This window comes from Thermoascus crustaceus (assembly GCF_041956765.1).
Source record: "Thermoascus crustaceus strain CBS 181.67 unplaced genomic scaffold VTN00scaffold_1, whole genome shotgun sequence".
Lineage (NCBI taxonomy): Eukaryota > Fungi > Ascomycota > Eurotiomycetes > Eurotiales > Thermoascaceae > Thermoascus > Thermoascus crustaceus.
This window is the reverse complement of record NW_027192527.1, coordinates 5148015-5174631: the sequence shown is the minus strand read 5'-3', so window position 1 is coordinate 5174631 and position 26617 is coordinate 5148015. Positions and strand designations below refer to the sequence as shown.

The following is a 26617-nucleotide window of genomic DNA, read 5'->3' as shown; positions in this document are numbered from 1 at the left end:
ATCACGAAACTCGAATTTATAATCGACATCGCTTTTCGTTTCCGTCCCATGTGCTTGGTTTCCTTGTTTTTATGTACCTAATGTACCGTGCACAGTAGATTTTCGGATAGCTGCATTAGAGACCCGCGCAAGATGTCTCCGCCCACCGCATGATGCTGAACACAACGGTACCGCAGCATCAGAGGCTACCCCCGAACAAGCGGCGCAGGAGAGTTGCCCCGTCGGATCGCCAACGCGTCGTCTGCGCGTGAGTGTAACTCCATCTCCAGTCTGCAATCAGGAAACTCGCTTCCAACCAGCCAGCAATTAACATTATCAGCTGCAACCCCTGCAACGTCCGTCGCATCAAGTGTACGGGCGAAACGCCCTGTCAAGCATGCCGGCGGCACTCGAGAGAGTGCGTCTACCCGTCAGTGACGGAGCGGATATATGTCGCCAAGAGCGAGTTTGAGGCGCTGCAGAGGGAATGTGCTCTACTTAGAAAGTGCTTCGAGGAGGCGGTTCCTTCGGAGCGACGGAGAAATGAGCTGCTCCAGAAATGGACCTCGAACGCATTATCACAAGACCCGGAAAAGTCCCAGAATAATGAAAATGGTGATAATCCTAATAGCAACAATGCAACCGAGGAACTTGTCTGCCGGGATATCCCCAGGGGTCGGATATTGAGATATTCAGATACCTATGCCAGGTTCTCTGGCGCTTCTTCCGGTGGCGTCTTCATCGACGAGCTTCGTACGCTCGTTGCAATGGTCCTTCCAGCACTTTCCAGATCAGTGTCACCTCCTGGCCATGGGATCGAGACCTCCTTTGCATCCCTCTTGGGCCGCATTCACACCTACGACTCCCGTCCAATTGCGCTGGAGGAAGTGAACCCGTTGGAACTCCCTCCTGTGGACGAAATAGCCGGTCTGCTCAATACGTTCTGGGGATACACGGAGGATCGAGACGACTCGTTCGGCTGCGGTGGCATCTACTACTGGGGTGATCTCCGGGAGATACTCCCGCATGCTGCGACTGCGATGCAGGGAGCGGGAACGAAAGGACTATGTCTCCTTAACGCCACTCTTGCTCTTGCTTGCCAGTTCGACTGTTTCCCGGCCCAGAAAGGAGAGCACAATCCAGGGGAGACCTTTTTCACGCGGGCAAAACAGCTCCTTGGAAATCCGCTGGACGACTCAACATTGACAGATATGCGCGCGTTGACGTTTATGAGCTACTATCTGCTGGGCAGTAATCGCAGGGATACCGCATATATCTATATTTGTGCTGCGATGAGGATTGCGATGATGCATGGATTGCATGAGGGACTGGTTCCGACGGAACAGAGGAAACGGGAGTTTTGGAATATATTTATTCTTGATCGGTACGGTGGCCTTTGGCACATCATCCAGGTTGCCTGGGAGGTTGACAGTTGCTCCAGCTGGCTTAGTTGTCTCACCGGTAGACCGTCGAGTATAACGAATGAAGCTATAACCCTCGACTTACCCGGGTCTCCTACTGGGGAGGTAAGCACTATTTGACCTCTCTTTGTACTCATCATTTGTCAAGTTTCCGTATCGTTACGTTGTTCTAATTGACCTAGACTGAGGGAGATCTACCTCCACCGGATGGTCTTCGGGCCCACGTTAAACTGGCATACATGATGGGTGACGCGGTGGAGAAAATATACAGAGGGCGCTCGGCAGAAGAAACATCCAGTGACGTGCTTTCGCGTATCAACGACTGCCTACAGAAGTTATCAGCGTGGTCTGATTCCCTGCCACCGAGTTTACGACTCACTGTATCGCCATCAGCGGAAAGCTCCAACAAGATTATATTGCACATGATATACAATCAGGTTAGCATCATCCTCTGGGGTATTTGTGACCTCTATGACCTTCTCGCTCATAGTCTGACAGCTCGTCATCCTATGCACCCGCCCGCTCCTCTTCCTGGCCGCGAAAGAGAGAATGGAATTCTACTTCGTCAATTCGACGCAACATCCGCAGCAGAGTCAGCACCGCAAGACCCCAGACACGCTGATCGCTACATGCATCGATGCTGCCCGGCGCAACGCCTATCTAATCCGCGGTCTAGCGGAGTCCCGGCCCGCCGTCATGATGCTGACCCTCCCATTCCACTACTCCTTCAATGCGGTTCTTGTATTGGGACTCGCCCTACTCCTCCCATACCATGCCAGGATGGATGATATACGGTTGATTGAGAGCCTGCTGTACGACCTGAAGGAGTCCGGAAGGAACAACAACGAGGCAGCCAAGGACTGCGCCAAGATAGTCGCCGAGTTCTATGCTATTGTTGCGCGGCTGCGGAGGCTTACATTCCCGGCAACGGATCCGCCAATTCCGTTGGGAGTTGGAGGAGGGTCAGAGGCATGGATCATGAGAGGTGATACGGCGGACCCTGTGCAAGCGACTTCGAGAAGGGTCCTCTCCGCGGTCGAGCTTTCGACGTCGTTTCTGCCTGAGATCACAGTTCCACATGATGATTCGAGACGAGCTAGCTTGACGTGGCGTACCGATCTCACATGATATCAAGCCGCGTCCAATACATCTAGGATAATTATGGAGTTATAATGATGGTTGGAACGCTCTAGGAGATTCAGTGATGCCTTGAGCGGGAAATCGTACATCTATTACTCAATACATATTCGTGCATGATAATTGTGATTTGAGGTCATACTATCTACTGGCAGTATGCACTCATTCTCATGTTGTCATACGTCGAGATCTCTGGGAGAGATGGGACAAACCAAGGACAGCCCGATCAAGTATCGTTTCCTTAAACGAGATTTTGGGAGACTAACCGATAAAGGGGTAACCATAGCAGACAGCCTGCGGAGATCGTGATCGCGTGAGTAACTCTCGCAAGCCACGAATTGCTCCGCCTCACCCCTAGAAACTGCAGCCTGCTCTAATAATAACAAAAACCTGACATCTTTTCTTCCCAGTGGACAGGCAGTTACCTCCCCAGCGCTCAGGTGCAGGTACCGGGCAGATACAAGCGGCGCCGAATACGAGATCGCCTTTCTCGCCAAGAGTTTCCCGATGCAGAATCAGATCTACACGCGCGATAGTTACGTTACCGAGCCCCCGGTGATGCACCATTCCAATAACCCGGTTCCGCAAATTGCTTGTCGCTTACCTAGAGAGAGGCACCTCATACGTGGACTCAGCCGCCGATACGATATATAGATAAAACAAGCGTCTCCTGAGTCACACCTACTTTACCTGATGGTATCTGGGTTGTGTAAGATAGGCAGATACTGTATTGCACTTCACCCATCCAAGGTGACCTCAATCCACCATGGGGCCGTATCTCGTACCCCGCGCTCTTCGTGTTCTTCTGTCTTCTCCCCATCCCCATGGAAAAATGGAAAACAAATACGAGATGTGATGTGATTCACCTCGCTCTGTCGTCGAGAACCAGTGTCACGACTTTTTTATATACTCTTGAGCATCTGCGCGCCTTTCCTATACTGGCAAAGCCAAGGTCAAGATCCCCACAGCACAAACCTGCGTGCCTGCACTAATCTTCAATGTCATGCCTTGTTCTGGTCGATTTGAGCCTTTCTGCCTTGCGGAGATGTGCGGAGCTACACCGGTAGCTCTCCATCTAAAGAATAGAACGCAATAGAGCAGACTGGCCGTGGCATTATGAGGTCAGAATGGGAGATATGACAAAATTGGGGAGTCAGAGCTGTTCAGATCTGACCATCTCCTGTGCCATTGTATGATGTATATGGCTTCCAAACTGACTAGCCGGGCCATAGCCTATATATATGGACCCATGGGCGTCAATGCCGTCCATTGCACCCTCACGAAATCAGCTTGTGAGAAGTGAAAAAAATTTTAAGGTGTTTATTTATCGATAACACATTTTGGAATTATACGTTTTCTAATTTGACCTTTTATTTACTATCAGGATTATCTGATACACATCACTTCTTAGTTATCTATTTCCCATGTCTTCATACTTCGACAAAAACACCAAGAGGCCCTCACGCCCACATGAAGCTCATAGTAGCGATGGAAACCATCCCAGCACGGAAGAGGACGGTCACCTGCACCGCCATGACACATGGTCCGATGACATCCCAGCAGGCTTCATACCCGAAACCCGCGAAGAAAAGAGATACAACCGGGTCGTCAACCGGAAACTGGACATCTTTCTCCTGCCGCTTCTCTCGATCCTGTACCTGTTCAGTGGGCTAGATAGGAGTAATGTCGGGAATGCGGAGACGGAGGGTATGTATCCATCCATCCATACCCACGTGCACCATAGGTACATGTACATACACTGGTTGCGGGGCCCAAGAAGTTATTGCCAACTGATTTTTCAATAATAGGCTTCACAAAAGCCATCGGCGCCTCCCCGGACGACCTGAACCTGGCTGTCTCGCTGTTCTTCGTCACGTTCGTCCTCTTCCAGCCCGTCTCGACGGCGATCGGGCGGCAAATTGGAGCGAAGCATTGGATGCCGGTCTTGATGGTAAGCCAGCTCAGCTTAACTCCTCTTTGATCTGAAGCTTTAAGCGAACTGATATCGGCTAATACATGTGTTTGATGTTAGATGTGCTGGGGTATCGTTACGATCGCGCATTCGTTCATTAAGGGACGAGGTGAGCCTTGTGTTTCCTTTTCGAAATGATATCGCTGTTTCAACTCCAATGATGTGCTGACTCTATCTGCAAAACGACAGGCGCTCTGATCACAATGAGACTGCTGGTCGGGCTGTTTGAGGCCGGGTTCTTCCCAACCGCATGCTTCTACCTGTCTACATTCTATACCCGCTTTGACCTGGCAGTCCGCATTGCGCTGTTCTACGGGAATTACGCCGTCGCGGGTGCTTTCTCCGGTGCCTTAGCATACGGCATCTTCCACATCCAGACCCCTCCCCTCCACAGCTGGCAATACCTCTTCGTGATCGAAGGCATCGCAACCGCCGTGTTCGGCGTCATCGCCTGGTTCTGGCTCCCTACTGGCCCCGGCACGGCCCGGTTCCTGAGTCCCTCGCAGCGTGATTTCGCCGTGATGCGGATGCAGCTGGATAATGCCAGGTATGTCCAGCGCCACCGGTATGGCGGAGATGGATTGGAGAAGGTATCGGAGCGACTGTCGAGAAGGGATGTGGTTGAGACAACGAGGGATTGGAAGACGTGGTTTGCGTTGGTGTGCAATATCTGCGCGAGTGTGCCGGGCCAGGCGTTTTCGGTTTTCTTGCCCCTGGTGGTGAAGGGGTTGGGGTATGAGTCTGTGGAGGCGAATTTGGTATGTCCTCTCTCTTGCTCTGTCTTTCGTGAGAGATTCAAGATCCAAGGTCTGATAGGAGTACGTGTGACATAGATGTCCGTCCCTCCCTACGTGTGCGGTGCTGTTGGCCTGTATCTGTTCGCGGTGAGCTCCGATATCCGGTACGTTCCAGTTTCTACTCAACAACAATAACTTTGTTGGATCTATAACTGACTTCCTGCAGAAAAGAACGAGGCTATCACATCGTTGGCGGCCTCGTCATCTGCCTGGTTGGACTCATCATGGTCGTGACCATCCAACACAACGGCGCGAGATATGCCGCGCTCTGCATCATGCTGTTCGGCAGCTACGTCTCCGCGCCCTTGACAATTGCGTGGTTGAGTGGGAATACCCCAGGTTCGTCCCTTTCTCTCCCATATGCATCCACATCTATCTCTGTTCAATACAGTATGTTGACAAAAGGTGGTTGTCCAGAACCCGGCAAACGCTCCCTCATCATCGGCATCAACGGCTTCGGCAACCTCTCCGGCATCATCGGCGCCCAGCTCTTCCGCCCGCAATACTCCCCACGCTACCTGACCCCGTTCTACGTCACCTTGGCACTGATCGTCCTCTCGATGGGAGGATACCTGTCGTATCGGGGTGTCTTGAAGCAGGTCAATCGGCGGAGAAGGGGCAAGATTGCGGGGTGGAGTCGGGAGATGATGGAGAGGGAGAGGGTTGGTGGGGAGAGGTATGCGGATCGGAAGTGGACGTTTGTGTATGGGCTGTAGATACCTGATCAGTTGGGGACTCGTTTACCTACGAGGAGAGGAGAGGGGTTGGATGGGAGAGAGGCTTGTGTTGTGATAGTAGTGAAGTGTTACATTAGGTAATGAAGGAAAGTTGCCTATTGCGTACATGATACTTGGTATATATGAACACAAGTGTGTATTTTCCTGCAAGTACACACTAAATATACTCCATAATACCTTATATGATTGATATTTCCATACGAGCAAGACCTTAAAAGTTGCGAGATAGAGCCGCTCTCAGGTAGGCGGTTAGGTAGGAGGTACAATGTTGCTTTTCGCATGAAGCTGGTGCTAAAAAAAGGGGAAAGTAAATGACATCATCTCTTAAAACTGACTTATTTTTTTTTCATTCCATTATCACTTTGTCTAGCTATCGTTGACAAGTCCTCAGCGAGCAACTTCTGTGATGCCGGATGGGGAAGTGGATGCCTGAGGATACGGGCGTAAATGACATACCGGCGTTACACTAGCGGTATCGCCGATAAACTTTTCGACTTTTCGAGATCTCGCGATAAAACATCAAACTCCAGGAAAAAAAAAAACATCCCGACATCCAGACTGCACAGGCGGATGGGCGCCTCTCGATAAAGCCGGTTACTCTCTGCGATCCGACTTTCCTCACCACCAGCCACAATGGCTGCCCCCGTCCTCCCTCTGCAGCAGGTCAAGCTGCCCGCGCTGCCATCCACCAAGTTAACGCCCGAGCAGCAGTACTGGAAGACCTTCAAGACTCCCCTCCTGATCCCCTCGCCGTCGAATAACCCCGTCAACCTCATCACCCAGCCTGCAGCGCCCTCATCCGCCTCCGTGTTTCCATCTCTGACCCAGCCCCCCGATGTCTTCACCGTCACCACCGGCGCCCGCGTCCAGATCTACTCGGTCCGCACGCGAAAACTCCTCAAGACCATCACCCGCTTCGACGATGTCGCGCGCGGCACGGACGTCCGCCCGGATGGTCGGATCATCGTCACCGGAGACGACACGGGTACCATGCAGGTGTTCGACCTGGCGTCGCGCGCGATCCTGAAGACCTGGAAGGACCACCGGCAGCCCGTGTGGGTGACAAAGTTCTCGCCCAGCGACCCGACCACGCTCTTCAGCGCCAGCGACGACAAGACCGTCCGCCTGTGGGACCTGCCTGGCGAGCACAGCACGCGGACCTTCAACGGACACACGGACTACGTGCGCAGCGGTGGGTTCATGCCTGGGTCGATGGCGTCGGCCGGTCTGGTTGTGTCGGGCAGTTACGACCGTACGGTGCGGTTGTGGGATCCAAGGGTCGAGGGTCGCGCTGCCATGACCTTCAAGATGGCCGCACCGATCGAGAGCGTGCTCCCCATGCCGTCTGGGACGACGGTGCTCGCGTCGGCGGATAACCAGATCGCGGTGTTGGACGTGGTCGCGGGACGGCCGCTGCACATCATCAAGAGCCACCAGAAGACGGTCACGGCGCTGTCACTGGCCTCGGGCGGCGAGAGATTACTCAGTGGTGCGCTGGACGGACATATGAAGGTCTTCGAGACGACGGGATGGAACGTCGTCTCCGGATCCAAGTACCCCTCGCCGATTCTCTCCCTGCGCGTTATCACCTCCGGCCCCGCGCGCGAGGACAAGCACATCGCGGTCGGTATGCAGTCGGGTCTGCTGTCCATCAAGACGCGGCTGTCCGGGCAGCAGAAGGTCCGCGAGCGCGAGCGGCAGAAAGAGATGCAGGCCCTGCTGGAGGGCAAGCTGGACGAGTACGACAGAAAGGTTGCAAAGAAGGAGAAACTCCGCGGAAAGGGGTGGGAGAAGCGCCTCCGAGGCCGCGACTTCATTGGTGAGGGCGTCGACATCGTCATCGAAGGCCAGGACCGGAAGAAGCGCAAGAAGGAACAGCCGTGGGAGCACGACCTCCGCAAGGCCCGGTACTCGGCTGCCCTCGACCAGGTTCTCGCCAACAGCGACAAGACCGCCCAGCTGACCCTGTTCACGGCCCTGCGGCACCGGTCGGCCCTCCGCGCGGCGCTCCAGGGCCGTGATGAAGTGACCCTGCAGCCGGTGCTGCACTGGATCTACCGTAACATCACGGACCCCCGACTCGTCGAGCTGTGTGTCGAGGTCGCGATGAACGTGCTGGATATCTACTCCGGACACCTAGGCCAGTCGGCGCAGATCGACAAGCTGGTCGACCGGCTTCACAGGCGGGTCCGGGACGAGGTGGAAATTGCCCAGCAGGCGTGGCAGACAAAAGGCATGCTCGAGATGTTGAAGGTGTCATGAAGTTGAGGAGGAGAAAGAAAGAAAGAAGCCCGGATGGCATTCAACTATACAGATGCTGGAAACCCGCAGCGGCAGGATGACCATAAAACCGTCGACATGGGGCAGCATAATTCAAAGGTCCCGTCGTATAACCCATCTGTCCGTTTCGTCCACGCCACGAAGCAACAACCACGAAGGAAGAAAGAAAAATCGTGGGGATGCCGTTGGGGGGGGGAGCATGCAGGGCACGGTCACATCACCTAGCTATCGAAGTGATTGAGAACCGGAGCATTTTTGGGGAAAAAAAAAGAAGTTGTTGCGACATTTGAATGATTACTGGATACCCCGTCTGGAGTTTGGGGCATGCATGCATGTTATGTGTGGGAATGTATGTACATCTAAAAGCGAACCATATGTGTATCAATAGACAGTCTATCGACTGGTTATGAATTTGAAAAGGAAATTTGTTCTACCATGTATATTCTTCAGATTGAAGAGCAATACAGCGGTGTAGCGGACATCTTGAATCTGCAAAAGTGTAGATTAGTTGAGAATGAGACAATAGCATGGTATTCCAGTCTTTCTGAAAGTGCAGAACAGACTACGATTAAATAGAGCTCTGTAGACCATGTAAATGCATGTTGAATGGCATGCCCTCTGATACCGTATGTGGATTAGCCCGTCCGTTATCTATATCGATATCGACCCCGCGAAAACCTCGGGTGCTGGAGCACCAGCTCTTCTCCGCAACCACGACCTCATCGCCCCAACTGCACATCTGAGGGCTGACGGGGAAGCTGATCACATCTGACGAGGTGTATACCTTCTTCTGAAAGATCGAGGGAGCCCGATCTCCGCCAGAACGCAACCATGGCCCCCTCCGCCGTCGACACTTCAACAACTGCCACCGGTCTGACACCAGACCAGCTCTCCTTTTTCCACCAGAACGGCTACCTCGCCATCCCAGACTACCTCTGCCCCTCCGAAGTCGAGTCCCTCCTCTCGGAAACCCACTCCCTCCTTGACTGCTTCCCGCTCGACTCTCACCCGCTCACCCGCTTCACGACCGGTGACGACGTCGCGGACCGCAACGCCAAACACGTCGGCGACGAATACTTCCTCACCTCTGGTGACAAGGTCCGCTTCTTCTTCGAGCCCGACGCCTTCTCCCCTCACCCGGACCCCGTCACGGGCAAAGCCCAACTCCTCAAACCGAAACACCTCGCCGTCAACAAGATCGGGCACTCCCTACACACCGAATCCAAGCCCTTCAAGGACGTGACACTCTCCGCGCGAAACGCCGCCATCGCCAGATCCCTCGGGTTCCGCGACCCAAGATGTCTCCAGAGCATGGTGATCTGCAAGCAACCGGGCATCGGGGGCGCGGTCCCTCCGCACCGGGATTCGGAGTTCCTGTACACAAGCCCGCCCTCGGCTATCGGTTGGTGGATCGCGCTGCAGGATGCGGGCCCCGGGAACGCCACGTTGGGGATGTGGAAGGGTTCTCACCGCGAACGGATCAAGAGGCGGTTCGTCCGTGCGGCGCCGGAAGTAGGAGGGACGGAATTCATCCAGAACGACGGTCCTGGACTACCGAAGGGTATGGAGGATCAGGAACAAGACGAAAAGGAAGACCAGATGCAACGGAAAGAGGACGAGAGCTTTGAGATCCTGGATGTCAAGGCCGGTACGCTGGTCCTGATCCACGGGAACGTGCTGCACAAGAGCGAGAAGAATACGGGCGAGAAGAGCCGGTTCGCGTATACGTTCCATGTCATCGAGGGGGCTGAGGGGTGGGAGTATGATGGGCGCAATTGGTTGCAGCCGCCGGAGAATGGGGACGGGTTTTCGAGGCTGTTTCAATCAACGATATAGGGAAGGGTCGTGAGGGTGATGGAGTGGGTTGGATATTTATGAATGGGCTTGGCTCGGGGTTGTTCTTATTTATCGGTATTAGTTATTTATTATTTGTCTTGATCTTGTCCTTTGGCGGGAGTTACTCTCGAGAGCCCGTGGGGCGTTTGAGAGCGTTTGAGAATATAAGCTTGACTACAGAAAGCGGAAATACCTGGCTGAAGAAATAAGATACGGTAGCATGACGCATATGAGCTATACATGTCTCCAGTGAACGTATACTTATAGCATCTAGATAAAATCAGCAATACAGGAGAGTATTATTCATTCATACTGAACCGTACCTCGCTTTCTTTCTACTGTGGCAAATCGCTGTAGTGCTAACGGATGTGTTATGAATGTATGCTCATGTACTGTTACAGCGCAGCCTAGGAACGGTCAGTGAGGCTGACAAGGGGGAGGTCTTGTCACCCGACATGAATGGATCATCTACGATCCACCTCTATGATCCATATTCATGATCCAGCGGATAGGTATCTCCGGACAGAACTCATCATGTATATAAGACACTCCTTAATCATGGGGATTAGGGCCCCGTGGTCAACTTGTCTATCAATCAAGCCTATACAGTTGTCAGAAGTATCTACCCATTCTGAACTGCCGGTTCAGAATCAGACCTAGAAAGGCAAGTTATACTACTTGTTTCCTGTTACCTCAAGATAGACCCAACTGGGTCTGCCTAGGTTTCAGGTCCCCCGTGACATGTACACACACTAGCTATCAACCCATTTACTTTACACTTTACCTCGACTCTCTATCTTTTTTTTCCCAGCATATGGACCTACCAACAAAGAAGAGGAACAGGAACAAGAGAATAGTTCTTGTAAGCAGACAGGAACAGATACCTACCTAACCTAAAACATCCTACGTATCATGTAGTTAGTTTGTACAGTAGAATCTAGAAAATAAGTAAATGATCGATTCTAATCTGGGCTGAATATAAATACGTACTTTGTACAGTAGTACCTTAGGTAGGCAAGTTAGGTAGGTAGGTAGGTAGGCCATGTTCATTTCATGGTTCAGCATCCCACCACTCACTCTTAAATTATAATTAGGTAGCCTTTGTAAAACCTTCCACGGAACCAACTAACTACATAATCACAGAAAGAACGGAACAACAGTCACAGTCTTTGATCTTGAACTTCTCCCTGGCTAATCCCCTATAGGCGATAGATAGCGGAGGGGATGGAAAGGAGGGAAAGGAGGGGGCGATGGTGATGGCGGTGGCTACCTAGTAACCTTGTCCCACGGATACGATCCATACTGTGTACATTAAGTAGCGACACAGCGACACAAAAGGCAGTGGATGATAACAAGCACCGGAACCATACGAGCCGTGCCGTAACCCTCTCCAAACCCAAAGGAGGGGGATTCCCGAGGTCCGCGTGCGTTCTATTTTCCGCCCCATCCATGCTAAGGTTATCTTCGTGTCGCCGCAGCGGGGGCGGGGGCGGGGGCGGAGGTGAGTGATGTGATGTCAGCGGAATATCATCGATGAGGATGGAGATAAGAGCCATCGCCACGGGGAAGATATAAATTCTCGGAAATGTTGTCCTGGGAAGAGGAGGGTGTTTTTTTCTTTTTTTATATATTTTTCAAGCATGATATGATATCCATATATTATACCTGAGCGAATTACCGATTATTTGCTCTAACCAAGTTGTTTAAGTTGTTAATATAGTTTATATTTATTACGTGGAATTTCCGGTTTTGACCAGCACCCTCCACAACCTCACCCCAACCTTCGACCCTGGCCACGATGTCCGACACCTACAGCAGCTCTTCCTACTACTACAGTTCTGCCACGAGCACCACAAACGGCACCCAGACCACCGGCCACCGCTACACCACCACCTCGCACACCGACCCGGAGGGCAACACGGTCGTGCGCACCGCCCACCAGGACCTGGGCGAACCCGCCGTGATCGAGGAGCACCGCTACGATAGGACGGGCCAGGAGATGCTGATCGGTGCCGGAACCGCCACAACCGCCGGCGGAACCCGGCGGATCGAGGATATCGGGGACTCGACGCGGGCGTCGATGTATGACCCCGGTACTGCGTATGGCGGGGTGTACGATACCGCGGGGTCGACGGCCACGGGGTACGACACGGGGCAGATCGGGACGACGGCGTATAACCCCTCGACGGGGGCATACGAGGAGCATGTCGATTACGATACCGACGGCAGTAGGAGGCACCATCGGGAGAAGATGGATGATGAGGGACGGTGGTACCATCGGGATGTAGATCGGGATGATGGGACGACGCATGTGCATCGGGAGTATGAGGATCCGAATACGGGCGAGAGGCATCATCGGGATAGAGACTATTAGGGAGTCAGCGCGGTGTGAGAGGTTCTTGGATCAGAGTGTCTTCTCGGGTTGATGTAACTGGGCGACAGGAGTCATTTTGAAAGTTGAAAAAAAAAATAACGGAAAAATCTTTGGGAGCAAGGGCTTTGTATAGTATTATTTTCTAGCGTATATAGGCAAACGAGTCCGAATGTCAATTCCGGTGTTTCGTTTAAATTTTCGTGAAGGAAATAGTGACTTGCTTTTCCCAGTAATCGAAGCGCCATTTCAAGGTAATTCGCAGCATATTAACGATCAATCTGGGCGAGCAGACAGACGGTGAGGGGTCGGAAGATCAACGAGTAAAGTGTCTATGAGCTGGCAAACTCAGTATTGAACGATGCAACGATAATGCAGGTAAAAGATAACATGCAGCGACGAGTAGTTGTCGACTTCTATGACTTCCATGTTTCTTCTCATGTGGGTGATAGGTACACTGTCTCCAACTGTGACGTGCAATCTAGGGTAGTGAGATAAATCTAAATGCCTGTTTCATCTAGAGTCTGATTCTTCGGTCGCTCGCTCGCTCCAAGAGCATCCTGTAAAAACAAGGTAGCTCGTAGGACCAGTGGCAGAGCATTCCGGCAACAAACCCGATAGCATCGTTCTTAAACCCAACAAGCATACCCACGGTTACCAGCATGACTGTCCACCGCTTCTTGCGCTCTGCTTTGTTCAGTGCAGGCTCTGCAGTCTCTTCTTCATCACTGGGTTCATTCTTTCCTAGGTCCCTTGCGCCTGACGTGTTCAGGCTCTCGCCTACGCTGGCCAGCTCCAGGCCAGCTGCGATGACCATAACGCCTAGAAGAGCAGAAGGGAATCGCTTCAGCAGTCCAACGAGTGTTTCCCCAAGGAACAGACCAATGACAATCTTCAGCGCTCCAAGGAAAATGATGCTCGAACCGGAGCGTGCACCGAAGCGGTATTGGGCCGCAAGGCCGCCAGAGCCATGGCATACGGGCATCGCACCGAACCAGCATCCGAGTAGGTTCATCCCTGCGACGCTCAGTCCGATGGAGGTGATTGACGGGTTTTGCACGCTTGGCAGCAAGTCACTAGCCAGATGGACAACAGCAACGATGGAGTTGAGTGTTGTCAGCGGAAGCTGGCCGATCCCGGCCATAGCGCCAATTTTCCAGTCATGTCCTTTTGGTACGGTTGTAAAGGGATGCCAGAACTGGAAGGATGGCAGGCTGTGGGCCTGTGCAGAGAGGATAATAGCGAATATGAGACCAATGATGAAGACGATCAGGGCGTATGGGATCTTCCGGTAGATATTTGCGACAAGCAGGAACAAGAACGCTACGATAACCCAGATGAGATTATCCGCCCACACTGGACTAGTCCAGTCCAGTGAGGAGAGGATCTTGCCGCCTGAGGCGATAACGAGCTGCAGCCCCGCGCCGACCTGGATCCCCTTGATGACAGGGATTGGAATGACATCCGAGAACCAGCGCAAGATGCCTGTGATGCTAAAGACGAGTATGCAAACTCCCACAAAGATCCCTGCTGCCGAAATCTCACCGGTGCTGAATGTGCGTGCGATAGCAACCGCAGCAATCGCTTTCATAGGTTGCACCGGCAGCGGGATGCCGAAAAAGACGCCGGTCAGAACATTGAACAGGCCGGAGAAGATGAGGGTGCCCGACAACGAAACGGTCTCGTTGACAGCAAGTGCAATAGCGATGGGCAGGAAGGTACCCAGATCGCCTAGGGAGCCTGAGATCTCTGAGAGAGGCTGCTCTCGGAAATTCTTCAGGTTGCGGGCGGAGAGCTCCTGGAAGGTCTTGGCCGTCATGGTGGAGAGTTGAGATGGACGTTTTCAAGAACAAAGCTAAGCGCTTGGGTATTCCCTCCATATAACGAGGGTTGTGAAGCAGAGAGTCGATCTCGTCTCGACTGGAGGACGGCGTGACGCACCCGGAAGCGGCAGGCCGCCCCGCGATCTTAGAAGCCAGTCTTATCGCTGCCAGAATGCTATCTATAATTGGTGAGTTGATAAGGTGCGTGTCCTGCACGTACAGTAAGGATGGGTCTGCATCTCCGGCCACTAACGAGAGCGCGTCGGCGATCGGAGCGCGACGAATCGTGACCTGTCAGATGCAAACAAACATTGCATTCTTGCGGCTGTCTCGGTCTGACTATTTTCTGTTTGAGGCTTCTCCTTCTTGTATTTCCTTTCTGCTTGTTATTGTTGGACCTAATTCGATAATTCAGAGTCAGTCCAGAGTCAGGTTGTTCAAAACAGCTATGCTTTCCGGCGCGATCCAGCCAACTAAATCCACAGCGACACCGGCCTCTGCAGACTCCCCAGCGTCAGATGCTGATCTTAGCATTCTTTAAGGAATGCATTAGCTGCAGATCAAGCATTTCTGCACTCTAACATGAGTAGATCTGGTTCTATCCAATAAGGGAGAATGCAAGCTGTCAGAACGTGAGGACTGTGTGCTTTCTTAGAGGTTCTGCAGAGACATTCTTTTGGGAACACGATTGATGTTTCGACGGTGGATGGTATTAAGATAGCCAGCAATGGCTCGAATAAGAGTTGGGGTGTCATTCGCAGGGTTTTGAAGGGACTTCAAGCATGGGACGTCCTGATCAGCCCTGCACAACCGTCCTGGGATTACCATGGGACTGATAACCTTGTGAGTGTTCATTATCGACAAACTCCAGACTCTAACGTGGCTGCATCGAAGTTGTGCTTATCGGTCTAGTGGACTTTGATTTAGCAATCTGGTTGAAAACAGAAACCGGGTACAGATGGAACATTTCCTCAATGCATCGACGACGATACTTACCTCATTATCTAGGAAAGTGGGTTACGCTATTTGTTGACGATAGTCTTCCGGAACGCCCTTTTCGGCTCTCATCTGTAGCGGTGTTTGTGTGGGACCAGGAAACATCTTAGAGGGGTCATCAGTAACCGTTGAGACAGCAATGCCCTCAATTCTGTCGAGGTAGAAATGCAACTATTGTCTTCAACTGCAAAAAGTAGCCATAGGAGCCGTCGAGCTTTCTGACTCTCTCCATGCTGTCCTGTCTTTGTCTAATCTTGTCGAAGGATCTCATATGTTCCAGCAAGGGTTCATCTCGAGACAGATCAATCCACCATTTTGAAAGCGTCGCCTGAGACCTATACCCGAGTTCTTACTCTGCTCTAGTACTTTCCAACTCTTAAACTGCCAAGCGTGTTATAGACAAGTATTACCTTTCATGTTCTTGTCGACAATAACGATAGTTCGTGCGCGCTAAGGGCTCTGAAAACGATGAACCGGCAACTGCAGGCATCGATACATCGTTATGGCGTAATCAAAGAGCAGCGGTTAGGAACTAGACCTTACACAATGGAGAAGTGTCATGGAGGACGCGATGGGTCTTCTCGAGGACCAAGGTTTCGTCTGCTTCCCTGCCACAATGTAGCAATGACAGCAACAAGATGTGGTAGGTATTGGAATCCTACACAAGTTAGACATCAGCCGTACAGATATAGACGTATTTGTAGAATGGTACTTTCAGGAACACTGGAAAGAAGGACGTCTAGGTAGGTAGTACGTAGGCAAAGTTGACCGGTTCCTGTCCGAGCTCTGTGAGACCCGACGGGTAGCCGTTGTCGCGTGCCATAAATACCTCACCCGATCCCGTATCTCTGCTGCGCAACGCTGGTCCTCGGAAGTTGGATAGCCATCACAGATCTTGTATCACTAGCTACATTCTCCATCTCAACAATGCAACCTCAGAGCATGTGGCTTCCTTAGCAGGAGACATCCGGGAGTGGTGAGGGCAACTCTGTTCAATCTCATTGCTTCTGTACATCATGACATCCACATTTCTTACGAGATCTAAAACTTCTATCTAATGGATCTGCCAATAATTGCCACTTACAACACAACTGTTCAGCATCTGGCTGGTACTTGACCTGTATCTGCTAACAAGTGAAGTACATGTCAGCCAATGAAGGCTTGTGCAACAGCCAACTCCTTCAACTTCTACTTGTCTTTTTCTTTGTAATGCAGATCACCAACATCTTTAAAGATGGCTCTGCATCTCTCTGCATATACTTTTTTTGAATTATACTGCAGGTAACTGTCTCAGCTCTTTCTCTTTGTTTCACTGGTTCACCTTTGCATTATCCCTCAGACTTGTTCTTCAGTTCCTAGCCTCAGAATTTTGAATGGAAACCACTATATTTGAGCCACAAATAGAAGATATGCTGGTGACTGAGTTTGGCGTCAAGGAGGCCCTAAGTTATATGCACTTTGCTTCTGATGAGATGTTTGCCAATTCAAAACCCACTTTCATCCTTGTCCATGGAGGGTGGCACTCACCTGTTGCCTGGACATATGTGATCCCACTACTTGAGAAGGCAGTGTTACTCAACCTATCCAGTGTCCTTGGTGTCTACAACTGCCAAATCTCCTGTCCCTGACTGGTCTGGAGATGTAGAGGTTGTTAGGAGCACTGTCGACTCCTTGTTGCAGAGCAGGAAGAATGTGATTGTGGTACTTTTCTCATACACTGGTGTTGTAGGCTGCGAGGCTCTCGAGAAGTTTCATAGTGAGCATCATGAACCCTTGCAGACCCATGACAATCACACTGGGTCTACTGATGACAGCAAGTCTGAGATGGGATGTTTTGGCACAAAGCACGCCTTTCCGTCTCTGTACATCAATTCGCCGCGGCGCGGCATGATTCTCCATGTCGCACTTCTCGCTGGTTACATTGTTCCGGTTGGAAAGAGTCTATGGGGTCCTAAAAAGCCCCGAAAGCTGCCCGGGTTCCTCGACAAGGTGGGTACTTGATGGGTCTTCAGGCTGGAGAGTCAATACGCTAAGAAAAGTCCAGGATGTTCTGATTTACATACTTGACGGCCCTGACCGTTTCTTCAACGATCTGCCACGCCCCATTACAGAGCCTGAACTAGTACACTGAAGCCGCACTCATCCGGTAAAAGAATTTCCGTGTATCCCTTTACTCCGCACTAAGTTACCGATTAAACCGAATATATCACCATACAGCTCTTTCTATTCGAAGTTGACATACCCGGCGTATCTGTACTACCCATGCTGATACCTCCTCTGCGAGGAAGACAGGCCTTGCCACTGAAGATCCAGGAGCGCATGGTATTTTGTGTTGGTATTCCCCAGGATCGAGTTACACGCGTCAAGTCCGGCCACATGGTCATGACCAGCCAGCCCAAGGTGGTCGCGAAGTTTCTGCGCAAGGCAGCTGGGTAGACTATCTCCTTTCTCTGAGGGTATGATTGTCTGTCCATCTATCTCTGTTCGGAAACACATGGATAGAGTGTCTTTTCAGCAAGACTGTCAGATTTATATTGTGCGATACTTTCTACTCTCACTGATCAAATGTACGGCTTTTCTTGGACTGATTTCCCAGGCTGACATTTATCGTGGGGAACAACACGGGGATTTTCAGCTAAAATGGGTATGAAGTACAGCAGAATAGAATATTAGAAGTGCAGCATCACTATTCTTAAACTCTTCAACAAGCAAACCCGATAGAATTCCTACTATTCCCTGTACAGTAGTATATGCATGCCTATCTCATGTGGGACAAAACAAAACCAAAATACTTTATAACCACAAAGATAGAATGAGGTATGTACATGAACACCATCTATAATGAACCTCCAAGAGAGCTAGGTCTCGAAGAATCAGACCCCTCAAGGCGACGGCTACCCTCTAACCACCAGAACACAACGTTCCCAGTGAAACGAACCAGTTACCCCTTATCTATTTATACCAGCCAGAGCCAAGACGAGACAGATAGATAGATCGATAAACCACACTAGGTTAGGTAACAGTAGTAGGTAGTCCTGTACGTAATCCATCCGCCGGTCCCCACGTCTAATAGATAAGGGTAAACAGTCTAATAATCTCCCGACGAGTCTAACACGAGAAGCTTATCAGTGATCACACCGGTTATCTCTGAACATCAGCATAGCCCCCGGTCCTTGCCCGTTATGCAGGCGGACCTCGAACAGCCCTGCCAGCTAGTGGCAAGGTACCGCCCTGTAGGGAGGTCGGAGTGGATGGAACAGGGCGTCCCCAGCGGTTAGGGTCCGGGTCTGCGTCCCTGCAGCTGTTTGCGATCGATGATCAATCGATCCTAGATGGCCTGGGGAGATGGATTATTACGTGCATTGCGCTGTGCCTAGATAGGTAAAGCACTGCTAGATACCCTAATGCGCTTACATACGTTATCTGCTCATTTGGGTGGTTGATGCTTCTAGGTAAGATCGATGTACGTACTAGGCAATAACACTATCACTTATTAACAAATGCTATTAACAGCGATAATTGTGCATACAAAGTCCATAAATCCTCTTGCTTCTGCAGGAACTATACCTTTACACCACAAGGCGTCCACGTGAAAGAATCCTTGGGCCTGTTAACACATTTCGATATGTTTGGATGACATTTGCAAAGTCCTGAACAGCATCATGGTAGGTAGTCAGAGGCCGGTCCGAGTAGCTCCCAAAGTCAAGACCAAATCCACCTTGCTGTTCTCACACCTCTCTAATGGTCTTCTTGGGCGCTGCTGCAAAGTTATGTCCACACTTCTTAGAGCCCCTGTAGTACTCCCCGCGCTTTTCTTACAGGACGTTTTATCTCCCATTGGAGCTGCCTTCTGACCCTCTTTCTTTCTACGATTTCTCCAGGCGCTTGATTTCCCGAGAGGTTTTGTCTCTTCAATTCTTGAGCTCGTTCTTCCACTCAGCTCTCTCCTACTTCCATTGTCTGCGCCTCGCCTGCTAGGTAAAAGAACTCTGCAATAAAGTCATGGCAGGAGTCGCTAGGCTTCATTTTCAGGTTGTGGCTGAAGACGGTTCGGGTCCATTTAGGTCAGCGAAAAAAAAAATCATCACGGATGAGATAGTAGCAAAAATATAACTAACAAGAGAGAGAAAGAAGTACTTCTTCAGCCTATCGCCCCATATAGACATAGAAAGGATTATTCAGAAAAATGACCGGAAGGCCACCCGAACGGGCCGCCGGTCCAGCTCCCACTTGAAGTGGGCAATAGCAGGGCGAAACGGAAGGGTTGGATGTTCGATCAAGCGCCAAGATGTATATGAAGGATGTCTCATGGAGTCAAGCAATCTATATTACTGTACAATGTACATTTGAAAGTAGCTCTTCTTCAATGACTCAACAACTCGACGACTTCATGATTTGGCAATACTACGTAGAAAGGATGATGGAGGTGAGAGGATCAGAGAGTGGGCCCCCACATTTTAATATGGATGGGTGAGAAGAGTTAGTAGTCATTCACTGCCTTTATTTAGGCCTGAGACATGGTGCAGTGACTGATCTGATCTTGAGGCACGGGATACACGGTGAATGAACCAGCCTTGGTCGGTATGCGCACCGAGAAAATTGAAAAATAGTGAATTGGTGAATATCCGAGAAACTCATTGGGGTAATTCTTTTCCTTCTTACCTTAGGTGCCTAGGTAGGTACTAAAACAGATGCAACGTGAGACTTTCTTTTTCCCTCCGAAACAGGAGTATTAGAAGCAACAATATTAAAACCAATAAATAAGAGTAATACCTAATAACGCAAGCCACTTCACAGGCCCTAAGTTTGAGGAACGGCAGTCCATTGCAAGCCGCGTAACCATCCTAATAAACTTCTAAAGCGCCGCCTTCGACAAAAGACCGAGTCCTTTTTCTAGTCAGACTGAGCCTTCCGGGAAACCCCGACACGACAACTGGGTTGTGAAGTTCTGCACAGCCATCTTCATTACCTAAAGGAAAAAAAGGTTGAGGGTTGCATTTAACTTCGGTGGCTCTGTTAAGCTTTAGGTACTCAAGTCTTGGCTGCATTGTAGCCAAGGATCGGGAAAACCCCCGTCGGAGACTTGGAATCCAAAACTGGTATAAGGATGAACGGAATTCTATTTCTGCTAGCTAAGTAACTTTAAGCGGAGACGCAAAACTCTATTGGAACTCTACTTGGTGTGATTCCAAGGTTAGTGGTAGCGATAATCGGTCGGAGCGAATACTATGGACTATGTATGTAGTACTGCCTATGCACTGGAGAAGGAGGAAGAGGGCACGAAGTTGTTTTAAAAAACTATATAGAAAAGGGAAGATTACCATAATTAATAACCGCTAAAACAAAACAACCCAGAAGATGAATATGCAAAACAATTCCAAAATGTTGAAACCCCCCCCCCCTTTCGCCCAAGTGATCAGATGTTGAGAAACTCTTTATGCCAAGCCGGTTTGACCAATCCTCATACGCCAGCCTGACAAAGCCAAAAGAACCTCTCTCCCTATGTACAATTTTCAATCTGAATTTTTCCTATTTTTTTCTTTTTTTCTTTCTTTTTTTCGTTTCTCCCCTTTGGTTTTTTGTTTTTCATCAATATATATATGCACCCATCACCGAACCGAAGGAGGTCTAGACGACGATGGCCGTGCGAGATACCGGGATCTCGTTGTCGCGCTTGACATCCAAAACATTGTTCAATATGATGCCGTGGTAGTTGCCGGCATTGCCCAGTTCTTTCTTGGCCAGATTCCGGAGCTCGTTACGAAGGATCTTTCCTGTCTGTTGGATCGGAAAACTAACGTTAGACTTGGTACTCATTTAATTTTGCAGACAGGATGATGGTAACTTACCGCGTTCCTTGGGATCTTGTCCATAAATGAGATACCGCCGGTGAGGTATTTGTATGGGGAAACCTTGCCAACTAGGAAGTTGGCGACTTCCTCTGCGGTCAGCGTGCCGGGTTGCCATGGGACAACGTAGGCTCGTGGACCCTCATCAAGGCCGCTGTAGTGAACGTCAGCGATCTGATAATTACACAGCGGGCGCCATGAGGCATTAAGATGGAAATAGAACGCGCAAGTGGCGTCCCAAACAGCAGAGAGGGCAAGCGGAAAAACGTACACTGCAACTCCGATAACACCAACGTCACGAATCTTAGGATGTTGCATCAAAGCTGATTCAAGCTCCACAGGCGAAACATGGTTGCCGTTAACCTTCATCAGGTCCTGGATACGCGCGTCAGCATGGAAATACAAAACGGCGCCCCGATAATCAGCCGAGTTCACGTGAGGAAGTAACTCACCTTCTTGCGATCGACAATGTACCATTTCCCATTGTCATCCACATATCCAATGTCTCCAGTCCGGATCCAATTATCGGGTCCCCGAAGTTGTCGAGTCGCGTCCTCATTTTTCCAGTATCCAGAGCTGGTGCTGGGTCCTCTGAGCCAGATATCGCCAACCTCGTTTCTGCCCAGGACTCTGGTCTCGTCCTCGGGGTCGGTCACTCTGCCCTCGTAGTTGACGTGTAGTTCTCCTACGCTGGACGAGTCATCGCGCTCAAGAGGGTGGTGTCCCGTAGCGGTTCCGGTCCTAGAAAATTAGGTAGTCAGTTTATATTCTCGAACAGTTAAACGGGATCGGGAGTTCATACTCTGTGAGTCCCCAGACGCGAGTAACTCTTTTGATTCCAATCCCCTCGAGCTTGAATCGTGCTTCCTGGCTCAATGGTGCGGCACAAGCTTCCAACGACTGCAGTGACCGCAGATCGTAGCGACGGCAGACGTCGACATGTTTGGCCATTTCCATGACGGCCGAAGCCCGCACCAGAGCATCGGTGATGCCATACCTCTGCACTGCCTCCACCACGGCGAGGTAGTCGTTGCGACGCAGCAAATACATGGGAGTGCGAAGCTTGGGGAAGACGACACTGCAGGTGCGGTGTGCCATGAGGTGGCTCATGTGCAGGGAACCCAGGGCATGACGGTTGTGACGGTCCGCGTACCAATCCGGGTCAAGGCTCAAGCGATGGATGAATGCCATGGCCATGGCAATGAGGTTGCGGTGCGAGATCTGGACGCCCTTGGGCTCTCCAGTAGTGCCAGAGGTAAACATGATCATGATCGTGTGGTTGTATTTCCTTTGCGAAAGGAGGCACTTGTAGCGGAAGTTGGAAGCGTCTTCGTCTGACGCCGCCATCGTCTGGAAGTGTTGGATCTCCCCCTCCGGGTAGCCAGTGCCATCGATAATATCATCGTCGAAAACAAAGATGCAGTCTTTCGAAAGTCCCGCTTTCTCGGCCGCTTCGAGCGCAGTAGGTAGGAGATGCCGGTTGGTGAAGAGAACTTTGGCTTCGACATAACTCATAAGGTGGCTAAGCTCATGTGCGTCGTACGCGGGGTTCGCTGGGGTCAGGATTCCTCCGGCCATGATCGTCCCCATCAGCACAGCGGGGTAGCAGAGCTCGTTCCGCGAAAAGCAGACAACCCGCTCCGTCTGCCGCAGGCCCAATCTCAACAGACCGACGGCCACCCGTCTCGACAGCTGCCGGTATTCGTGGAGAGAGATGGCGCGTTCGGGGCGTTCAGCATCGATCATGATCTTGGCTTTGCTGAGACGCTTCTTCGAGGGCCCAAACACAAAGTATGGAAGAGAACACTGGGGAAGCGGCGTTGACCACCGCGACTTGGTCTGGGAGGACATGATGCAAGAAATCTACCAAGAAGAAAACGAGTGGAGAGGAGGAAAGATCGAATATGGTCAGGATAAGAGTCTTATCAACAGTGCTTTTTGCAGGGAATCTCCGCATCCTACGGAGATCTAGGACAGTACTTAAATATTCCAAGATGGACGTTTATAATTTTAAGAAACAGACAGACCCGTAGGGAAAATGTGATCCGCGATGGGGGCCCCTCCGCAGCTGCGATGTGATGCGTAACCTTAGTCTCGTCGACTTGCTGTTTTTGAAGATCATCTAAAATTGGCGCGGAACACTTGCTGTGCGCAGTCCTAGGGCGCTTCGGATTGAAGCTGGAACGGCCTAGTTGTCTTGGCTGAATCTGTAGCTTCAGTTGGCTGTAGGAGAATATCTGTTGTAAAAGCCCTCCGTAAAGGCAACAAGGGGGAAAACCAGAATGACGGGCCAAGAACAGAGATTGCGATTCTCCACTACGGCTGATCCTGTCTTCAACACTCGTACCACATGTATCACAAGTTGGCAATGGATAGATGGAGAGGGTCAACGTGGGATGGTATCCATGAGCGACGGGCCACTTTGCGGACAGCACGGGTCCCACTCTATGGTTCCCAGAGGCTTGGATATTGCCCAGAAGCTGTCTGGAATAGCCCGGACCGAAGATTCGAAGCATAACACGAAGCTGTCCACGTCGATCGGCCGGTTGATCATCGGGTAAGGCACAATTGGCACTCCCCGGCGCATTTTTTTTTCCAAGAAAAACCGGCGCAATGGTGCCATTGGGGCCCGGAATGGGAACATCTGAAGTTTGTTCAAGGTTGTTTCAGGGGCTCGCGTAGCGGGCTGCCAAGAAAAAAACAACACGTAAGAAACCCCCAGCGGAGGCGACGGAGGACCGCGGGGCGTGTTTAAGCCCTCGCAAGCCTTCGCCAAGTATTTCTCTTGACTAATCTTAAGCCCGGGTAAGACCTTTTGGTGTTAAGAGAATGCCAAGCCAGAGTGATCCTCCGGATCAAGCTTTCTCAAAGGATCCCACTCCCCAGCGGATCCAAAGCTTTTATTTACTCTCGTTGAAGCAACCTCCAAAGAAATCACAAAGTCAGTTCCTATCAAGTGGGCTGCCCGAGATCGGAAACCATAGTACTAGGAAATAATCACTTAAGAGGGGATTTGATGAGGCCTAGTCGAGTCTATTGAGTCAGCTTACGCAGTAAACAACAAGCCAAGGCCCTAAAGGGCAATAGAACTCATCCTTTGTGTTCTGGCGATGTGAGTAGCCACAGGGCTTCACCTTGGCCGCTATCCCTAGGTAGAGGGGGCACTGGGGACTTGACCTCCGCGTCTGGTCAATCGACGCTCCCGGCCAAAGAACGTGTTCTCTCCTGAAGAACAGACCATGGCACTAGAACTCCCAATAGAAGCTTTTGATGTCTCAGCCAGCTCAGATAGGGCAGGGGGCCAGCACGTGATGATCGCCAGATCGGCGGTCGGTCATATGTTAGCCCCGTCCTGGATGCGCTGTTAGGCCGCCCGGAAACCCCAACCCCGACTCCACTGCCGCTCCACTTCACCCTGTTCTAACTTCCAACGAACACGGCCTTCCCCGAGACCAGCGTGTCCAGAACCTCCATCGCGCTTCCCATCAAATGCAAGCTGCCAGTCATCAGAGCCATGGGTGACGGACTGGCCGGCGTCTGTCCCTGGTTCTTCATGCGCCATCCGCAGTCGCAGGGCTCAGGCTGCGCACACACCCGATCGCCTCTTCAGATACCCTGATATCTTCCTCTCTCCCGACGGCTGTTCAGCACCTTCCTGGATGCTGTTGCACCTGCAGATCCGGGCAATTTCCCCGTGAAATTCGTCGAGGCGTGCTCCGCATTGAAGGCCTTGTCCGCCGCTCAGAGGATGTTGGTGCAGAAGATGACATGCGTGAAACGGTTCTGATTATCTGATAGTCCCGCCGACTCACAGATATTCCGCCGCAGCTGATGGAGCAACGGAGTCGCATTTCGAGTCTGCTGGTTGAGAACGTGCTCCGAGGACAGGTTGGCCCTAATGTTCTCAGCGAACCAGGCTCTCAGAACTCCTTGACAGTGTGTGCATCGTCCAAACGCCGTGTGACGCCATGTGCTTCACGTTTTTCGCCGCGTCCCGGCCAGGAGGCTTCAGCCAGGCCCTTGAGAGAATATTCAGGTAATGGAGCGCTTGTGATGTCATCTGGGATATCCGGATACCCCAAGCCACGCAGATGCTCAGCCGCGACAGCCGCCGCCAGACTGCTATTGATCTTGTTGAAAGTCCCCTGCAAGACCGAGGCGTATGGTAGAATATCGGATGAGTCTCGATAACCTTGAGGGCCACATTCTTCTCTACAGCGCGCTCTTTCAGCACCTCCAGTGGCCCGCTGGCTGTGGGACGGTGTATGCAGGAAATCCTTCCTTCATGATGCCTCCTTTCATCCAAGCGATCTTCTGGATGGTCTTCCCCAGCATGTCTATATGGTCCAATCCCAGACTGGTGATCGCACACACATTGGGCTGATGGAGTACATTTGTTGAGTCGTGCTCTCCTCCCATCCGAACCTCAACAATAGCAGTGTCAACTGCCTCTTTAAGAAACGTATCCAACACAAACAGGATGAGAAACTTAAAACAAGGCCCCGCAAGGGGATTTCTTGTCTAGCCCCAGCCCCTTCCATATTTCAGAGGAATTCTTCGTGCAGATCACTTCGGAGATAGGCGTTTTTGCCATCGGGACTTCACTTGACTCGCAGATGCGGGTCCGTTCTTGCACGGAGACCAAGGTGAAGTATAGAGTCCCAGTTTCCTGATGGGAGCATTCCCCTCCTGCACGTGCTCCCTGTTATTCGACAGTTCAGGCAGAGTGAGGAAGGATCAGAAGAGCGCACCTTTGAATCTTTGGGGGGGGGGATATCGAGGCAGGATCGAGAAAAACACCGCTGTGGATCTTTTTCCTTGACTTCCCGTAATGTGGATTGCATTGAAGCGGTCAAAACAGTGGCCTGTTGACCACACCGCAAGACTTGGTTAGATCACACAAAGATTGCCAAAGTCCAAAGCAGTACTTCAGGAACAATCACTACTGATGTCATATCACGTTGCCAACACCATTCTTGACATCTCAGGTATCGAAACAGACTTATCGCAGGTCTAAACCTCCCACCGAAGACGAAGTTAGAATCCACGGTATTGAGTTTTTCAATTGCTTTCTGTAAACTGCAAGCTAATGTTGACCCTGTATACGAAATATAAGAAAGGGGAAAGGTGGACGACATTGTAAGCCCTGTTTGCAGACATGACTACTGGCAGCGGACGTCTTAACTTTAACTGGACGCGAGATTTTTGTGATTTGTTGGAAAGCACGGATGTGGTGAACGTCAAGCACGAGTTCAACAGCCAACAATCCACTTCAGAATAAAGCTATTTATACTTGTATACAGATTTTTTTTTAAGCTTTGGCTTTTTGAGGCTTTCCCGTTCGCGGACAACCTACTGTGACTACGTAACTCCAGGGCTCATATGGGCTATACGACCGCCCCCTGGCTTTCTCTGGACA

General features: G+C 51.1%; 9 protein-coding genes across 9 annotated transcripts; 7 read left to right on the top strand and 2 right to left on the bottom strand.

The window, feature by feature from the left end:
• Positions 1-149: 149 nt before the first annotated feature.
• On the top strand, positions 150-3191 carry VTN00DRAFT_1867 (uncharacterized protein; the record flags this gene model as incomplete). Its single annotated transcript, XM_069428021.1, has 7 exons — positions 150-247; positions 320-1363; positions 1421-1505; positions 1583-1837; positions 1899-2506; positions 2812-2850; positions 2948-3191. The coding sequence occupies 7 exons, from the start codon at positions 150-152 to the stop codon at positions 3189-3191; spliced, it is 2373 nt and encodes a 790-aa protein (XP_069292569.1).
• A 770-nt stretch (positions 3192-3961) lies between these two features.
• VTN00DRAFT_1866 (uncharacterized protein) lies at positions 3962-6022 on the top strand (the record flags this gene model as incomplete). The annotated part of the gene is made up of 7 exons (XM_069428020.1): positions 3962-4244; positions 4346-4488; positions 4570-4618; positions 4699-5267; positions 5343-5410; positions 5473-5645; positions 5724-6022. The coding sequence occupies 7 exons, from the start codon at positions 3962-3964 to the stop codon at positions 6020-6022; spliced, it is 1584 nt and encodes a 527-aa protein (XP_069292568.1).
• Positions 6023-6676: 654 nt separating this feature from the next.
• VTN00DRAFT_1865 (uncharacterized protein) lies at positions 6677-8305 on the top strand (the record flags this gene model as incomplete). The annotated part of the gene is made up of 1 exon (XM_069428019.1): positions 6677-8305. The coding sequence occupies one exon, from the start codon at positions 6677-6679 to the stop codon at positions 8303-8305; it is 1629 nt and encodes a 542-aa protein (XP_069292567.1).
• An 849-nt stretch (positions 8306-9154) lies between these two features.
• Positions 9155-10159, top strand: VTN00DRAFT_1864 (uncharacterized protein; the record flags this gene model as incomplete). The annotated part of the gene is made up of 1 exon (XM_069428018.1): positions 9155-10159. One exon carries the CDS (start codon positions 9155-9157, stop codon positions 10157-10159), a length of 1005 nt encoding a protein of 334 aa, XP_069292566.1.
• Positions 10160-11957: 1798 nt separating this feature from the next.
• Positions 11958-12533, top strand: VTN00DRAFT_1863 (uncharacterized protein; the record flags this gene model as incomplete). The annotated part of the gene is made up of 1 exon (XM_069428017.1): positions 11958-12533. One exon carries the CDS (start codon positions 11958-11960, stop codon positions 12531-12533), a length of 576 nt encoding a protein of 191 aa, XP_069292565.1.
• A 514-nt stretch (positions 12534-13047) lies between these two features.
• Positions 13048-14349, bottom strand: VTN00DRAFT_1862 (uncharacterized protein; the record flags this gene model as incomplete). Its single annotated transcript, XM_069428016.1, has 1 exon — positions 13048-14349. The coding sequence occupies one exon, from the start codon at positions 14347-14349 to the stop codon at positions 13048-13050; it is 1302 nt and encodes a 433-aa protein (XP_069292564.1).
• A 2824-nt stretch (positions 14350-17173) lies between these two features.
• Positions 17174-17785, top strand: VTN00DRAFT_1861 (uncharacterized protein; the record flags this gene model as incomplete). The annotated part of the gene is made up of 2 exons (XM_069428015.1): positions 17174-17338; positions 17642-17785. 2 exons carry the CDS (start codon positions 17174-17176, stop codon positions 17783-17785), a joined length of 309 nt encoding a protein of 102 aa, XP_069292563.1.
• Positions 17786-20977: 3192 nt separating this feature from the next.
• Positions 20978-23752, bottom strand: VTN00DRAFT_1860 (uncharacterized protein; the record flags this gene model as incomplete). The annotated part of the gene is made up of 7 exons (XM_069428014.1): positions 20978-21127; positions 21199-21352; positions 21470-21573; positions 21651-21939; positions 22001-23037; positions 23226-23526; positions 23643-23752. The coding sequence occupies 7 exons, from the start codon at positions 23750-23752 to the stop codon at positions 20978-20980; spliced, it is 2145 nt and encodes a 714-aa protein (XP_069292562.1).
• A 1277-nt stretch (positions 23753-25029) lies between these two features.
• VTN00DRAFT_1859 (uncharacterized protein) lies at positions 25030-25389 on the top strand (the record flags this gene model as incomplete). The annotated part of the gene is made up of 1 exon (XM_069428012.1): positions 25030-25389. The coding sequence occupies one exon, from the start codon at positions 25030-25032 to the stop codon at positions 25387-25389; it is 360 nt and encodes a 119-aa protein (XP_069292561.1).
• Between the last annotated feature and the right edge of the window lie 1228 nt (positions 25390-26617).